This window comes from Ictalurus punctatus, chromosome 25 (assembly GCF_001660625.3).
Source record: "Ictalurus punctatus breed USDA103 chromosome 25, Coco_2.0, whole genome shotgun sequence".
In the NCBI taxonomy this organism is placed as follows: Eukaryota; Metazoa; Chordata; class Actinopteri; order Siluriformes; family Ictaluridae; genus Ictalurus; species Ictalurus punctatus.
The window spans coordinates 2,125,553-2,142,500 of record NC_030440.2 but is presented as its reverse complement, the minus strand read 5'-3'; the positions used below and the strand labels follow the sequence as shown (position 1 = coordinate 2,142,500).

At 44.4% G+C, this 16,948-nt stretch overlaps 1 protein-coding gene across 4 annotated transcripts in view; it reads right to left on the bottom strand.

Annotated features, from left to right (window-relative positions):
• nhsl1b (NHS-like 1b) overlaps positions 1-16,948 on the bottom strand; it is an 85,916-nt gene that overhangs the window by 16,337 nt on the left and 52,631 nt on the right. For 3 of the 4 annotated variants that reach the window (XM_017455795.3, XM_017455797.3, XM_017455796.3), the window contains exons 2-3: positions 4,081-4,233; positions 71-201 (exon numbers count right to left, since the gene is read on the bottom strand). In XM_017455795.3, coding sequence (XP_017311284.1) covers positions 71-201; positions 4,081-4,233 — 284 coding nt within the window. The remainder of the gene's footprint in view (positions 1-70; positions 202-4,080; positions 4,234-16,948) is intronic. The other variant, XM_053675577.1, reaches the window with a different exon arrangement.

Here is a 16,948-nt window from a genome sequence, read left to right as displayed (position 1 = left end):
GTGACACTGTGACTATTCAGTCTTATGATGTTCAGAGCTGACGGTGTTTGCATGAGCCACAGCGTCTCACCTTATCATCAACATCATCCTCATCCTCGTCCTCCAGTTGGCTGTTGCGGGAGTGGCCTGAGCCTGAGAAGGTGGGGCCCTGCGAGTAGTACTGGGAACTGCGGAAGCCATCCTTCCTCAGCTTATCACAATCTGCCAAACACAAACACACACACACACAGGCTCGGTCAGAACAAAGTGATTCGGGTTGAACCTTAGTGCCTAGTAAAACTTCTAAGAAGACATACTCGGTGATTTCTGTTAAGGCGACCTGAAAATGCGGGATGCCTGTGCAAGTGTCCAGTGAGCTCCCTCTAGTGGTACAAACAGAACAGCACTCTTCTCGAAGTTCATAAAATAAGGTTATGACAAACGGAGAACGTGGAAGAACACATCGAGTATGCAAACGTGTGAAGTGGAACGTCTCACGTCTACCCCTGCGAGCCTGTCTGCGTGGGAGTGTGTGAATCGATCGCTGGAGCGTGTCTCGGCTCCGTGCTGCTCGCTACAGATGGCAACCCGACGTCGCTTTGGTGTCCAGACAGCTCTCCTACGATACGATACCCTTCCTTAACCATGCAGAGAAGTGTGTCTACGCACACTGACACGTTCGGATTTCAGAACCCTTTCCTATAATCAGACTGACGCTACTGTATTGTGTAACTCGCATCCACCCCGATACTCTCACAGCTTCGAAAGTCAGCGAGGAGATAAGGAGATAATGGAGATAAGGCTATTATTTTTCCCATGAAAGCAGACAGGTGACATCCCCAGACATGCTGACGCAGACAGACTTCCACATTTAGTCACCTGAACATCATAAATGGGAGGCTTTAAGGTCTACTTTAAGCATTATTGTGTGTTTGTGCGTGTGTGACTTGCTTATAAAGTACATCAGCACTTGGATATGGTGACACAGCCCAGGTCCCTTCTTATAATAAGGCATCATAGCTTGTTCATAACCACACTAAACAATTTAACACAAAACACACTCTCTCTCTCACACACATACTCTCACAATACAGTGATACTTGCATGTGTTAACATGCTCAGCAGGCAAAATGATCATCATCCCAAGAGGAATTTATTAGGTGTCGTTGGTGATAACAGGCTGTTAATATTAGCACTGATCTGTCAGTTCAACGCTAATGTATTGTATTATTCCACTGAATTACTGAAGTAGTATATCCACTAATCAGAGTGAAGGTGAGACGGAGAGTGTCCACGGAAAACGGTCCCACTTTCACGTCCTCGCGTCTCGCATCAACAGCACCACGCGTGCGTCGCGGTTCTCTCGTCGACGCGCGTCGGAGATCTATGCGGGAGCGAAGATATTTTGCGAATAAACACCGCGTTTCGAGCGTACGAAGCATTCGTACCGCTTCATAAAAATCAGGATTAAACCACTGGAGTCACGTGGATCACTTTTACGATGTTATTGGAGCTTGAATGTTTCGGATACTTGGACGGGAAATGGAGGGACGGAAATCTCCCAGGTTTCATTAAAAACGTCTTCGTTTGTGTCCCGAGGATGAACCAATAGGGTTTGGGACGACATGACAGTCAGTACGTTTACACGGACGATGATAATCCGATATGAACCCGGTTAAGACGATACTCTGATTAAGAAACTAGCATGTGAACAGAGATTATCGATGACCTTAATCCGATTAAAGTCACACTCGAAGTAAACACAAATGGAATTAAGACGTGTGGAGTGTTCCTGTTTTAGTCGCGTTATCGACGTGCGTTACAGACGCGTACACGCCTTAATCACACTATTAACATCGTGTGGGAGTTTTCACCGCAGTGTGCGACAGGACACGTACACACACGGCAGCGCTCGACCGTTTTACGGCAAACGAGAGCACGGCCGCGTCCCAAACCGCGTACTTACCTGCTTTACAGTAGGTGAAATACATGTATCTGCGCTACTATATAATAGAAAAGTGCGCGGTTTGGGACGCAGCCCACGGCTTCACGCAGTCGTCTGTTAGCGCGTACAGCACGACAGATAATTAACCGCACCTGAAGCGTTCGTAAAAATAAAAACACCCGAAACTGTATACGGTCCCATAACGAAGACCGACTGTACGTCGATACGTGAAATTCCGGAGTGACGTCGGACGGCGTGGCGCGGTGACGTAATGACGTGTGCTGTTAATCCATCTACGTTCTATAACACGTCAAACCTGAACACGAAAGGAGTATTCTACAAGCGACTCATGTAAACACCTTCATCAGAATATCGTCTTAATAAATCAGAATAAGATCGATAATTAGATCGCTGCTGTCCATGTAAACGTCGTCAATGAGTAACTGACAGAGTTTTCATTTTTGGGTGAACTATCGCTTTAAGTGTTTGCTACCGCCTCAACTGAATACACGAGTCACAACGTTAAATCTACATCGAAGCCACGCCCCTTATCCACAGCGACTTGCGGATATCTCGTACATCAGTTAAAAGCCTTGCTCGAGGGCTCAATGGTGCTGGGATTTGAACTCGCGGCCTTCTGATCAGTCGATCGACGTCTTAACCACTGAGCTACCACTGAGCTACCACTGAGCTACCACTGAGCTACCACTGAGCTACCACTGAGCTACCACTGAGCTACCACTGAGCTACCACTGAGCTACCACTGAGCTACCACTGAGCTGCCACTGAGCTGCCACTGAGCTGCCACTGAGCTGCCACTGAGCTGCCACTGAGCTGCCACTGAGCTGCCACTGAGCTGCCACTGAGCTGCCACTGAGCTTCCACTGAGCTTCCACTGAGCTGCCACTGAGCTGCCACTGCCCTCGTTCACTTCACAGTGAAGTCCGTCCGGGAAATTAGCAGAAATTAATGCAAACTCTGCAATATTCGGAGGAGCTTGCAATTGGAAGAAGAAAAAAAAAAAAAAACACTGAGAAATCGAACATTTTTGGCCGCAACAATCACAAAAAACTCCCGTATGGACTGAAGAGAAACAGAACAATGCAATAAAGAGGACGGGAGCAGGGGAGACGCAACATGAGACGGACAAAGAGAATAGAGGTAAGATACCCAAACCAGGTAATCTGATACATGAATTCCCTGTACTCACGAGACCGCTCCCTCTTTAGATATACACAACCCTTTGTTTTCCCCTGAACACACACACACACACACACACACACACACACTCTTTCCTTTCCATCCTCTGAACCTAGGATTGATCTCTCTCTTGATGTCAGCGTGCGTGGTGGTAATAAAGATGTCTTGTCTCACTTCCTCAGACAGAGAACGTCTTCATGTCTTCCCTCAGCGTCACTGTAAGTTCACCTGCACACCTGTCACTGCACACGCTGACCAGCTGGGAAGCGCTCGCTCGGCTCACGTTACCTCTACTGACTCGGGACCAGACCCGTCGGACTCACTGCTGATCATGTTCGGTCCTGACAGATCGCCCGACCTGACGTCAGACCTCCTCCAGTGCGGGGTCGACCTGCAGGTGTGTTTACCTGCTGCGTGTGTGTAGAATCATGCTGAATAATGCATTTAGCGGAACAGCACGGCAGACCCCTACACAAAAAGTAGTGCTGTGGAAGTTTTAGGGCACGGCTACTTTAAAGGTGCGGTGTGGGATGTTTAGATCTGTACTAATCACGTCATTTTAAGATACTTTAATTACATTCATCAGGAACGGATCTATTCAGGTAAAGGCTGCAGTGGAATTTGGCGGGAATACACACACAGTGTGGGATGCCAGTCGTTAAGCCTACCAGCATGTTTTTTCTAGTTGGGAGGCCCTGGAGCTGTGAAGTGACGACACTACCTGCTACACCACATGCCGCATATTTTATACCGTGATCTGTAGTGTAGACATGCATGCTTCTACATCCTCTCTCACGGGATGGAAATTTGGATCCGAGCTGCCGAACTCTGCAGCGTGTGAGATGTACACCGAGTTTAGACAGAAGAGTTAGGCTTCTCAATGCTCTGTCGGCAATCACTATACGAATCAGTTTGTCCTGGAGGGGGCGCGAGATGCTCGGGTGTCGGTTTCTCACCTCTGAGCGATGTTTTGAGGTTGACTTTAGCTTGACGGTGCAGCTCTTCCACACAGGCCGGTCTGGATGCAGGCAGGAACACATTCTCCTGCTGGTGCCACGGTGCCGTGTAGTGAACTGTCCACTTACTCTCCTCGTCCAGATTAGACACGGCTGCGGACAGAACACAAACCGACGGTTACGGGACAAAGAAAATAAATAAAAAAATCACATCGTCTTTGATTTGATTTGGAAAAAAAAAAAAAACCCAAAGTCTCCATCTTAATAAGAGTGTGAAATTGTCTGACGTAATACACGGCGATAAATGGCTCGATATGGTTCAACAGCAAAAGCACCTACAGGTGTAAAACCTACAAATTCTATGAAGAAGCAAATACGTTGTATTCAACGCGCAACCCCCACACGTGCAGTAACGTTACGTGGACTGAGACGTGGAGTAGTCTTCCCATGCGAAACTAATCGAGGAAACAAACCTCAGGGTGACACGGTGGACTGAATACCAAAACACTACGATCGCGTTTGGTAAAATCCAAACACGACGCCAGCGAATGCTGCTAGCGTTTGTCCGTCTGTGAACTCGGCGTGAACTTACAGCCAAAACGTTTCAGCATTTTGCTGTAAAACCCACTTCCTCTGCTGGCTTCATGCAGGAGGAGGAGATCCTGAACAACCTGTCCTGCAGTGTCGGAGCACGGGGACGTGTGTTAAAGCTGCAAATGGGCTTTTAAGAGCAGCCGAGGAGGGGAGTCCGGGGGTGGGGGTGAACGTTTCATGGAAGAACCCTGCCGTTTATGTATGCACGGCAGCGGAAACCAAGAGAACCCATGTCACACCCCTCTTCATCTCCCTCCACTGGCTTCCTGTATCCGCCCGTATCAAATTGAAGGCCTTGATGCTCACCTACAAGACTTTGTCTGGAACAGCGCCCCCTTACCTCAACTCTCTCCTGAAGGCTTACGCTCCCTCACGCAATCTGCGATCGATCAACGACCGACGCTTAGTACTACCGACTCAGCGTGGCTCGAAGGTCCCTTTCCAGAACCTTCACACTATCTGTCCCTCAGTGGTGGAATGAACTTCCGACCTCAATCCGGACCACAGAATCTCTCACCATCTTCACAAAACAGCTAAAGACCCACTTCTTCCGTGAACACCTAACCAACTCATTAAAAAAAATTTATTTACTCTGGCACTTACACCTCGACTCTGCGCACTTTGCTTCTTCTAGGACTCGATTAAAGATCGTGTACAGTAGCACTACATGTATTGTTCTCCGCTTGGCTTGTGTTTCCTCATTTGGATAAAAGCGTCTGCTAAATGAATAAATGTAAATGTAAACACCACTTGGCCGGACGAGTGAGAGAGGAAGGAGGAGTTCAGTAAACAGTAGGAGGTGTGTGGGGGGTCTGTGGAGGGGGGGGTCAGAGGTGTCGCCCGGCCATTAAGAAGCCGAATAATCACTGGTCAAGAGGGCTGTTAGACCGCTGCAGGGTCTAACACGGGTACGGCGAAACGGTCTCGTCGGCCGACGGCGATTTCACCCATTCAAAGTCGTTTTCTAAAAACAAGCTAAGAGGAAAAAATTCGAAAAGTAATCCTGTATGAACCGAAAAGTACAAAGCAGCAGTCCTGAAGCTGACTTCCTCCAACTGTTACTACACGGTGTGAGACGTCCGACGGAGTATTTCTACTCTTCGGTTTGGTTGAACATCCTGGTAATTAAGCTACTTTACAATCATAGTGCCTTATAAAACATAAATGTACCACTGAACCACTTGTAACCTTCACTACGAGATACTACGATAGCGACGAATAAAAACGCAGGTGATGTTCTCTGGGAAATAACGTGAAGGTAGTAGTTTAACGCATTTTCACGATACACGGTGTATTAAAAAACAGTTTCGCTCTAGTTTGCGACGAAGGTGCATGTATTTCCTGTTGTGGTGATGTTACAAACTGTGACAGAAGGGTAGACATGTATATCGTGTTTAATAACACCACATACCACTCTGCAGCATACACACACACACACACACACACACACACACACACACACCCGATCAGGTAATACGACTACAAATCCTTAAACCCAGTGTAGTAAATACATTCCTCCAGGGATCACCGGGGCACTGAGCGAGAACGTGTATCTTTACTACTCCAAACTTGGGCTTCCTGTAGTCCCATACACTACTCTCTCTCTGTGTGTCTCTGTGTGTGTGTGTGTGTGTGTGTGTGTGTGTGTGTGTGTGTTGATTAGTCAGCTGAATGTGTGAACAGCCAAACAAGACAATTATCAACAGCAGCTGGTTCTGTCATCACACTGCATGAACACACACTCTCACATACACACACACAGCTTTTCAAACACTCGACAAACCCACACAGATCATGTGCACTCACACAGAAAACACACACACACACACACACACACACACACACACACACACACACACACACACCTGTCCTAGGGAAGAAAGAGTTTAAAAGCATCGTGGTCTTTTGATATGCCCGAAAAATAAATATCAAAGCATCAGCCACAGCACAGCCGGGACATGGTGAGAAACATGTATGTGCATGTGTGTGTGTCTAGAAGCAGGCTTCCAGGTCTAATGGAGCTAGAAGTTTATGAACACATGACTGTTTTGAGATTACGAGGACGTCGAGCAGGTCCTCATAAACACGGCGCCGCGTTTGTCCGAAAAACGACAAGATTTCATTCTGGTTTCTGAGCTCCGGGGTAAGTTCACGTGTAGAGTTGTTTCACTCCGAAACTAAAGCAACGCGCGGGTCAGCGGAAAGTCCTCGCATAAATAGTAAAAACCCACAACGAGACAAACGTGAGCCGAGCGCAGGCGCTGAAAGGGGAGCGGGCCGCCGCCGCCGCCGCCGCCGCACACAAAACCTGCATTGTCCTAAACACCGATCTCCACATCAGTCTGAGCTCAGAGCTCGCAAAGTCCATTCAGCAGCCTGATAATCCACCAGAGCTCGCTCTCACACACACACACACACACACACACACACACACACACACACACACTCTCCTGGACACAGCACAGATCTACTGAATCTACCAGTCAAGCCAATGGAAATTATTGACAGAAACAAATCAGGTCAACAGTATCTTTTGGCATCTGGTCGAGTCGGTTCATCTCAACATGTAAGCAGTCTGCTTCAGAGACTTAACACACACACACACACGCACGCGCGCTAAGGGTGGGAAATTACCATCACAATAACTGGAGATGTTCAGCTGAACCGTGTGAACAAACTGTAGCTGCAAAAAAAACAAAAAAAAAAACCTTTTCTAAAAATATTGAAAATAAATGACTTCAACAGCAACAAAAGGACAAAGTGAAACAAGTGTCACAACAGAAGACCGTTCCAGCCAATCATCTACTAAAGCTCGAACGGAGTTAGTTCAGTAGTGCTGAAGACGTGCTGGGTTTTCACAAAACCATCGGTTCTTTCTATATTGTTATTGCGTTGTTTTGCGACTCCTGTATAATACACACTGATTTGTGAGCTGCAGATGCTGGTGACAGCCACTCAACGCCACGCTGGAGAGAACACACACACACACACACACACACACACACAGGTCGTATCCTAAACTGATAAAAGTGATCATGCCAAAAAAAACAAAAAACCAACAACTCATGAGTAGCAAAAAGCTCTAATAATAACAACAAGTATCGTCTTACCCTTCCTTTTGAAGTATTTAATTATAGACTTGAGCGAAGTCCCAATGAATACCATTATTTCAACGTGTGTGTGTGTGTGTGTGTGTGTGTGTGTGTGTGTAATTGCCGCTGCTTCCTAGTTAATAGGAGAGCCAGACGAGTGAAGCTGCCTCACTCATCTCCCTCAGAACTCTGTGTCTACTACTCTCCATCACATCACAGTCCACAGGCACATCCACAGCCCCTCCTACACACAAACACACACACACACACACACAGCCCAACCCTGGGAAACACTCCCACCTCCCTTCCACACACACACCCTTGGGGCTCAGGGTGCAGTTCTTCTTTTCATCTGTGCTTTCGTGGTAACCAAGGAACTCTCTCTACTGATGTGTGTGTGTGTGTGTGTGTGTGTGTGGGTGTGTGTGTGTGACTTTTAAAATCATTCTTCTTCTAATGTACCATTAATGATTCCTCCCTTTCATCTACACTTGTAAGGCCAGTGTAATATTCAGAACGTTCAGCAGTCATGCATGTGTGTGTGTGTGTGTGTTTATATCTTTTTGGAGACCAAAGGTCCTTGTGGGGACATTTGACTGGGGGCTCATAAGGAAAGGAGAGTTTTGTTTGGTTGTTTGAGAAGAGTTAAAGAGCCAGAAGGTTTGCTTTTGGTTACGGAGGTTGGAGTTAGACTTTGATGTAAGCATAGCACTCATTAGTCGAATTCGTAATTATGTCGGTAGAAGGTCCTCACAAGGAGAGTAAGACAAATGTGCATGTTTTGGCACACGTAGGCTTTACTCGGTGACAGACGGCAAGGTTCTCCGGCTTGCTGCGCTAGCACATGGCCACCGAGTCTACACTATATACTGACTATCATACCTCTCCACACACACACACACACACACACGCTTAAACACCCCCTGAATAATGCAGACATTCATGGTGACCCTGTTTCTTTTGATTGGGACGAAGCAGGCTGGTGGGGGTTGGGGCTGTGGGAGGATGTGAATGGCAGGAGGGGCTGATCGGAGCCTCAATCTGGAGCTGAATGGAGCTGCAAATGATGGTTGAATTAGAGCCAACAAGCGGGACACCCTTCCCCCCCTAACACGTCACCCGAAACCCACACAACCCACGTCTGCCTCGCTGGCTGTGGACTGTGTAGAAACGAGGCTTCTTTACCGGTGTGTAACCAGTGTATGGAAGTAATGCAGAGGAAGGTGCGAGTGTCTGAGCGGACTTCCTTTCATCTCGACACCAAACACAAAGAGAGACGCTCTGAACCCTACCCTGAACATGTCCGTGCGCGCTGCAGGCCACGCTCACGGCACTGCTGGTGTTGACTCCTTTCACGATAGGATTCATGCAGTAACACTAGTGTGACTTAACTGTAACCGGATTCTTAATGTATTCTTATCGCGTTCCTAGTTAACCATCATTTCACGTGTGAACGTGTTTTAACCGGAATGGGAATGAATCGGTCGCTTTTCTGCATTTGAAGCGGTCTCTGATCGTGTGCGTCTCCTGTTCTCAGGCACACGTACACTATTCGTTCACTCTGGCACGGAGTACTGTAATTAACACGCTATTGTTCTTGCAGCACTCCGACATGGCCTCGAACTGGAGGATTAGACATGTGATTATCGTGTGTTTATGTATAAGCCCCCCCCCCACCACGTCCCCCCGTGTGTTCTCACACACAGGGATGGTTTAACGACAGGTGCTGGTGTTATTTCAGTGTAAAACCAACAGGAAAGAGAACGTTTGCTTTAAAAAAACAAAAAAAACAAATGCCACATAAAACACATGGTGCTAATACATTTACCATTACTGACCGAGCTGCAGTCGGACTTACTGGCGTTCAAACCTAACGTCCCTGCTCGGATCTGGCTCGGATACGGATCGCTGCTGGTAAAGAACATGTATGGTATAGATATTGCTGGCTTAAATTCACATATTTCCATTCGCTCTGCATGTTCACCTGCCAAATCCCGCCCACCACGACCTCTCTACCGAACGGCTACCGGTCCGGGAGGGTGAGGGATAACGAGCGCTTCCGCCGAGACACGTGAAGTGCGTCGTTCTGAGCCGCTGCATCACAGGGCAGTGTGAAATAATCCCTCACCGATTTAGTATACAGATTTGACGTACTGTGGTGCCGGGTCATCAACTACGCTACGTAGAAACATAATCAAACTACAGTACACATCATTATGTTTCCTGTTACTCTGGGCCGAACGTCCTGCGGTACGGCGTAGAGCTGAGGCACGGCGTGTGCGCATGTCTTCATAGGGAGACGTAATGACTTCACCATAGGGCTGCTTTCCCACGCCGCCTTGACACGGACTCACGCGACTCTCACAAGCGACACCCGGCCACCTCCAACGCACCCTATACACTTATTCCGTATTCACAACTGACTTGTTCCTTTGAAGGACCACCAAAGCAACCGCCAGAGTGACGATGAGAAAAAGAGAGAGAACATAAAACGCATGAGAATGAGAAGAAAGAAGAGGAGGGTTACTATGACACTAGTTTCACTGCATTTAGTCCGTTTATTCCTGGTTTTTGGGGTTGATCGTGAGGCTTGCGGGGAGGTGAAGTGTGTTTAATGTTCTGACGCGGGAGAAATGAGAGTGAACGTGGCGTGAAATACCTGACGGTGAGCGCATGCGAATGTAAATGTAAACTGGCTGAGAAAGCTGTGGGTGCATTTAACTTGCATTTTAGGAATCTCGTCCTGTGAGTTTCTTCCGCATCTGCTGCATTGTGTGTGTGTGTGTGTGTGTGTGTGTGTGTGTGTGTGTGGGAATGACAATAGCTCGGGGGAGAATAAAAGGCCTGGGCCTCCCTGTGAAGGCATTCACCACTACCGTGTGACGAGTGGGAATCCTGAGAGCATGCGGCTCGGAGACTTGACCGTCGACCGTTCGGAGGAGTACGAACCCACACACACACACACACACACCACCGAAACACGCCGGGTGGTGCGGGGACGAGACATCCGACGTGTACGGCACACGATGGGGATGAAGGTGTGGCGTTAAACGAGGGAAGAAAACGGGAGCAGGAAAGAAAGAAGCAAAACAAATAAATCACTTTGAAGTGAAATCGCCGAAAGTGCCACACCTATGAGGAAAGACAAAAGAGAAGGACGGGCATTAGAGAAGAAAGGACAAGAGGACAAAAGAACAAAGTGCACCTGCACCGTGGAATTCTTATTAGCATTCATTTAAAACCTGCACACAGGAACGCATGCTCAATGAGGTGAGAGTGTCAGCAGTCGCTCGTCCTGAGATCCTCGTGAATGCGTGTGAAAGACGGTCCTGATATGATCGGCGTCCTTTTGTGAGCAGGAATTTGTTCGTCAACAAATAAATAACAGCAGACCGTTTACGTTTAGTTGTTGTTTTCACAGGTTTTGTCGTTTTGCACTTTATTCGGTGAAAATCTGCGCTTGCTTCCGCCGCCTTGCAATCCCTGACACTACGCTGCCGAGTTTGTTTCCCCCTGTTTCGGTAACATTTTTAAGCGAGTCTAAATAATGTTAAATAACCGAGTTTCCATTGCTTGAGCACAACTTGCTTAAAGTTTGGCATTTTTGTCACACGCCATCGTACAAAGCACACGCGCAAGTCTAAGCCAAAAAACGAGTAAAAGGCGCACCGCTTCCCTCTATACATAAATACGGCAAGTGAATTACTGCAAGAGATAGCGTGTGCATCGTGACAGAGCATTGTCGGCATTGTGTATATTTCCTGCACTAGAGTCCACAGAATGATCATTTCATAAACCCAGAGGGAGTCGAAGACTTGGCTAGTTGTTATATTAAGCTTGATAATTAGTGTGGAAACTCCACCGACCACAAACATGCACATCTATTAACCCAGACCCGGAAAGCACCTCCTTAAAATCATTTACCCACAATTACTTTCCTACAGCTCTAAATGTAGGAAACGCATCCTAGCTGATCATATTGCTGAGAGACAGCTGTGCAGGGAGAGCGCTGAGGGTCTACACTGAGATGAGATGAGATGAGATGAGAGGAGAGGAGGGTGAATTAGGCTAAGTGCCTTGCTCAAGGACATACGGCTGGCTATTCACCTGGGACCTGAACCCTCGACAGCAAAGACGTGTGTGTGTGTGTGTTTGTGTAAACATGACCGACTTCCCCTTCCTTCAAGACTACCGCTAATGACATTTCCAATCAGCAGTGACCCGGTCTGTGTGTCATGCAATGTAGAAACAGTGATATGACTGATTCGGAGACAATGCCGTGAGTGTATGATTAACTCCCATGTAATCATCAATCATCAAATCAGACTTCCCTCTGTTCGAAACTCCCCAGATACAAGCCTCGACTGCAGTCTTCCACTTTACACCGTCCTGGTTTGGATCATAGAGGGGATTAAGAAAGGCTCTGGTTAAGAACTTGAGCACACTGACCATTATCTGGTGTGATAATAAGGCATTCATATCATGTGGGAAAACTCGGCAGGACAGGAAACCTTCTCACTAATCAAACACAAACGCAGCCGCACATTCCCATTCTCTTTACTGCAGAAAACCTTTTCAACTAGCATAGTGCGTTCAACTAACATTAGCGTATAGCGTTCAACTAACATTAGCATAGTGCGTTCAACTAACATTAGCGTATAGCGTTCAACTAACATTAGCATACAGCGTTCAACTAACATTAGCGTATAGCGTTCAACTAACATTAGCATAGTGCGTTCAACTAACATTAGCGTATAGCGTTCAACTAACATTAGCATACAGCGTTCAACTAACATTAAAATATAGCGTTCAACTAACATTAGCATGTAGCGTTCAACTAACATTAACATATAGCGTCCAACTAACATTAAAATATAGCGTTCAACTAACATTAGCATAGTGCGTTCAACTAACATTAGCATAGTGCATTCAACTAACATTAGCATACAGCGTTCAACTAACATTAGCATACAGCGTTCAACTAACTAACATAGCGTTCAACTAACATTAGCATAGTGCATTCAAGTAACATTAGCATAGTGCATTCAACTAACATTAGCATACAGCGTTCAACTAACTAACATATAGCGTTCAACTAACATTAGCATAGTGCATTCAACTAACATTAGCATACAGCGTTCAACTAACTAACATATAGCGTTCAACTAACATTAGCATAGTGCGTTCAACTAACATTATCATGTAGTGTTCAACTAACTAACATATAGCGTTCAACTAACATTAGCATAGTGCATTCAACTAACATTAGCATACAGCATTCAACTAACTAACATATAGCGTTCAACTAACATTAGCATAGTGCATTCAACTAACATTAGCATACAGCGTTCAACTAACTAACATATAGCGTTCAACCAACATTAGCATAGTGCGTTCAACTAACATTAGCATGTAGTGTTCAACTAACTAACATATAGCGTTCAACTAACATTAGCATATAGTGTTCAACTAACATTAGCATAGTGCATTCAACTAACATTAGCATAGTGCGTTCAACTAACATTAGCATACAGCGTTCAACTAACATTAGCATACAGCGTTCAACTAACATTAGCATACAGCGTTCAACTAACTAACATATAGCGTTCAACTAACATTAGCATAGTGCATTCAACTAACATTAGCATACAGCGTTCAACTAACTAACATATAGCGTTCAACTAACATTAGCATAGTGCATTCAAGTAACATTAGCATACAGCGTTCAACACTAACATATAGCGTTCAACTAACATTAGCATAGTGCGTTCAACTAACATTAGCATGTAGTGTTCAACTAACATATAGCGTTCAACTAACATTAGCATATAGTGTTCAACTAACATTAGCATAGTGCGTTCAACTAACATTAGCATATAGCGTTCAACTAACATTAGCATATAGCGTTCAACTAACTAACATAGCGTTTAACTAACATTAGCATAGTGTGTTCAACTAACATTAGCATAGTGCGTTCAACTAACATTAGCATATAGCGTTCAACTAACATTAGCATATAGCGTTCAACTAACATTAGCATAGTGCGTTCAACTAACATTAGCATAGTGCGTTCAACTAACATTAGCATATAGCGTTCAACTAACATTAGCATATAGCGTTCAACTAACATTAGCAGAGTGCATTCAACTAACATTAGCATATAGCGTTCAACTAACATTAGCATATAGCGTTCAACTAACATTAGCATATAGCGTTCGACTAACAGCATTCAACTAACATCAGCATATAGCGTTCAACTAACATTAGCATATAGCGTTCAACTAACATTAGCATAGTGCGTTCAACTAACATTAGCATATAGCGTTCCACTAACATTAGCATATAGCGTTCAACTAACATTAGCATATAGCGTTCAACTAACATTAGCATATAGCGTTCAACTAACATTAGCATATAGCATTCGACTAACATAGCATTCAACTAACATTAGCATATAGCATTCAACTAACATTAGCATAGTGCGTTCAACTAACATAAGCATACAGCGTTCAACTAACTAACATATAGCGTTCAACTAACATTAGCATGTAGCGTTCAACTAACATATAGCGTTCAACTAACATTAGCATGTAGTGATCAACTAACTAACATATAGCGTTCAACTAACATTAGCATGTAGCGTTCAACTAACATTAACATAGCGTTCAACTAACTAACATATAGCGTTCAACTAACATTAACATAGCGTTCAACTAACTAACATATAGCGTTCAACTAACATTAGCATAGTGCATTCAACTAAAATTAGCATACAGCGTTCAACTAACTAACATATAGCGTTCAACTAACATTAGCATACAGCGTTCAACTAACATTAGCATGCAGCGTTCAACTAACATTAGCATACAGCGTTCAACTAACATATAGCGTTCAACTAACATTAGCATAGTGCGTTCAACTAACATTAGCATATAGCGTTCAACTAACATTAGCATAGTGCGTTCAACTAACATTAGCATATAGCGTTCAACTAACATTAGCATACAGCGTTCAACTAACATTAGCATATAGTGTTCAACTAACAGCATAGTGCATTCAACTAACATAGCGTTCAACTAACATTAGCATAGCGTTCAACTAACTAACATATAGCGTTCAACTAACATTAGCATAGTGCGTTCAACTAACATTAGCATATAGCGTTCAACTAACATTAGCATAGTGCGTTCAACTAACATTAGCATATAGTGTTCAACTAACAGCATAGTGCATTCAACTAACATAGCGTTCAACTAACATTAGCATAGCGTTCAACTAACATTAGCATATAGCGTTCAACTAACATTAGCATAGTGCATTCAACTAACATTAACATATAGCGTTCAACTAACATTAGCATATAGCGTTCAACTAACATTAGCATAGTGCATTCAACCAACATTAGCATATAGCGTTCAACTAACATTAGCATATAGAGTTCAACTAACATTAGCATATAGTGTTCAACTAACAACATAGTGCATTCAACTAACATAGCGTTCAACTAACATTAGCATAGCGTTCAACTAACATTAGCATATAGAGTTCAACTAACATTAGCATATAGTGTTCAACTAACAACATAGTGCATTCAACTAACATAGCGTTCAACTAACATTAGCATAGCGTTCAACTAACATTAGCATATAGCGTTCAACTAACATTAGCATAGTGCATTCAACTAACATTAGCATATAGCGTTCAACTAACATTAGCATATAGCGTTCAACTAACATTAGCATAGTGCATTCAACCAACATTAGCATATAGCGTTCAACTAACATTAGCATATAGAGTTCAACTAACATTAGCATATAGTGTTCAACTTACTAACATATAGCGTTCAACTAACATTAGCATATAGTGTTCAACTAACATTAGCATAGTGCATTCAACTAACATTAGCATAGCGTTCAACTAACATTAGCATATAGCGTTCAACTAACTAACATATAGCGTTCAACTAACATTAGCATAGTGCGTTCAACTAACATTAGCATATAGCATTCAACTAACATTAGCATATAGCGTTCAACTAACATTAGCATAGTGCGTTCAACTGACATTAGCATATAGGGTTCAACTAACATTAGCATATAGGGTTCAACTAACATTAGCATAGTGCGTTCAACTAACATTAGCATATAGCATTCAACTAACATTAGCATATAGCGTTCAACTAACATTAGCATAGTGCGTTCAACTGACATTAGCATATAGGGTTCAACTAACATTAGCATATAGGGTTCAACTAACATTAGCATAGTGCGTTCAACTAACATTAGCATATAGCATTCAACTAACATTAGCATATAGCGTTCAACTAACATTAGCATAGTGCGTTCAACTGACATTAGCATATAGGGTTCAACTAACATTAGCATATAGGGTTCAACTAACATTAGCATATAGCGTTCCACTAACATTAGCATATAGCGTTCCACTAACATTAGCATATAGCTGTCTTCGCGTTACACGTTTGTGTCAGTTGTAAGTCAGTAAACTTCTGAACTGAAGACTGTAAATCAGTTTTCAGAGGGGAATTTGAATGCTTTTCCCAGCTGTTGAGGTTGTAGTAATTCCGCATATGGCGTGAATTAGACTAGCTCACTGTGACGTGAACTTTTCAAACCGCGACAGACCGAGTGGTCATATGGTCAACAGAGAGGACTGGGTTACAGTCGTGTAGCCTACTGTTAGCGCTTCTTTAGCTAGTTAAAGGTTCTAGCTTACTCAAAGCTGTTCTGAACCCTGAACGATTCCGATTGGAAGAGGTTCATCATTATTTACGCATGTAAATTTGATTACTCTGACAGTAAACACCGTTGCTTGCATATTCGTACGCACACATTCAGGACGTGCGTGTTTGAGAGTCACGATGCACACTGGGTACAAAAAAAACAACAAACACGTTCCTTCAAGAAGCAACCGGCAAACTGTTTTAAAAAGCAGATCTCCCAGCGGACTTGCTCTAAACCCTTATACATGACAGAGTGGAAGTTTAGGAAATTTCTCTCCGTGCAGATCGCATCCGCAGAGATACCGGAGTCACGGCTGCTGTGGAAACGCCACGATGTCGTACTGAGACAGAGATCGTCACGTCGATCGTTAACAGAAGCACACTGGTGCTGACACGCACCTGGGCGTACGCTATATCCATGACACAGGACCACAGGAGATAA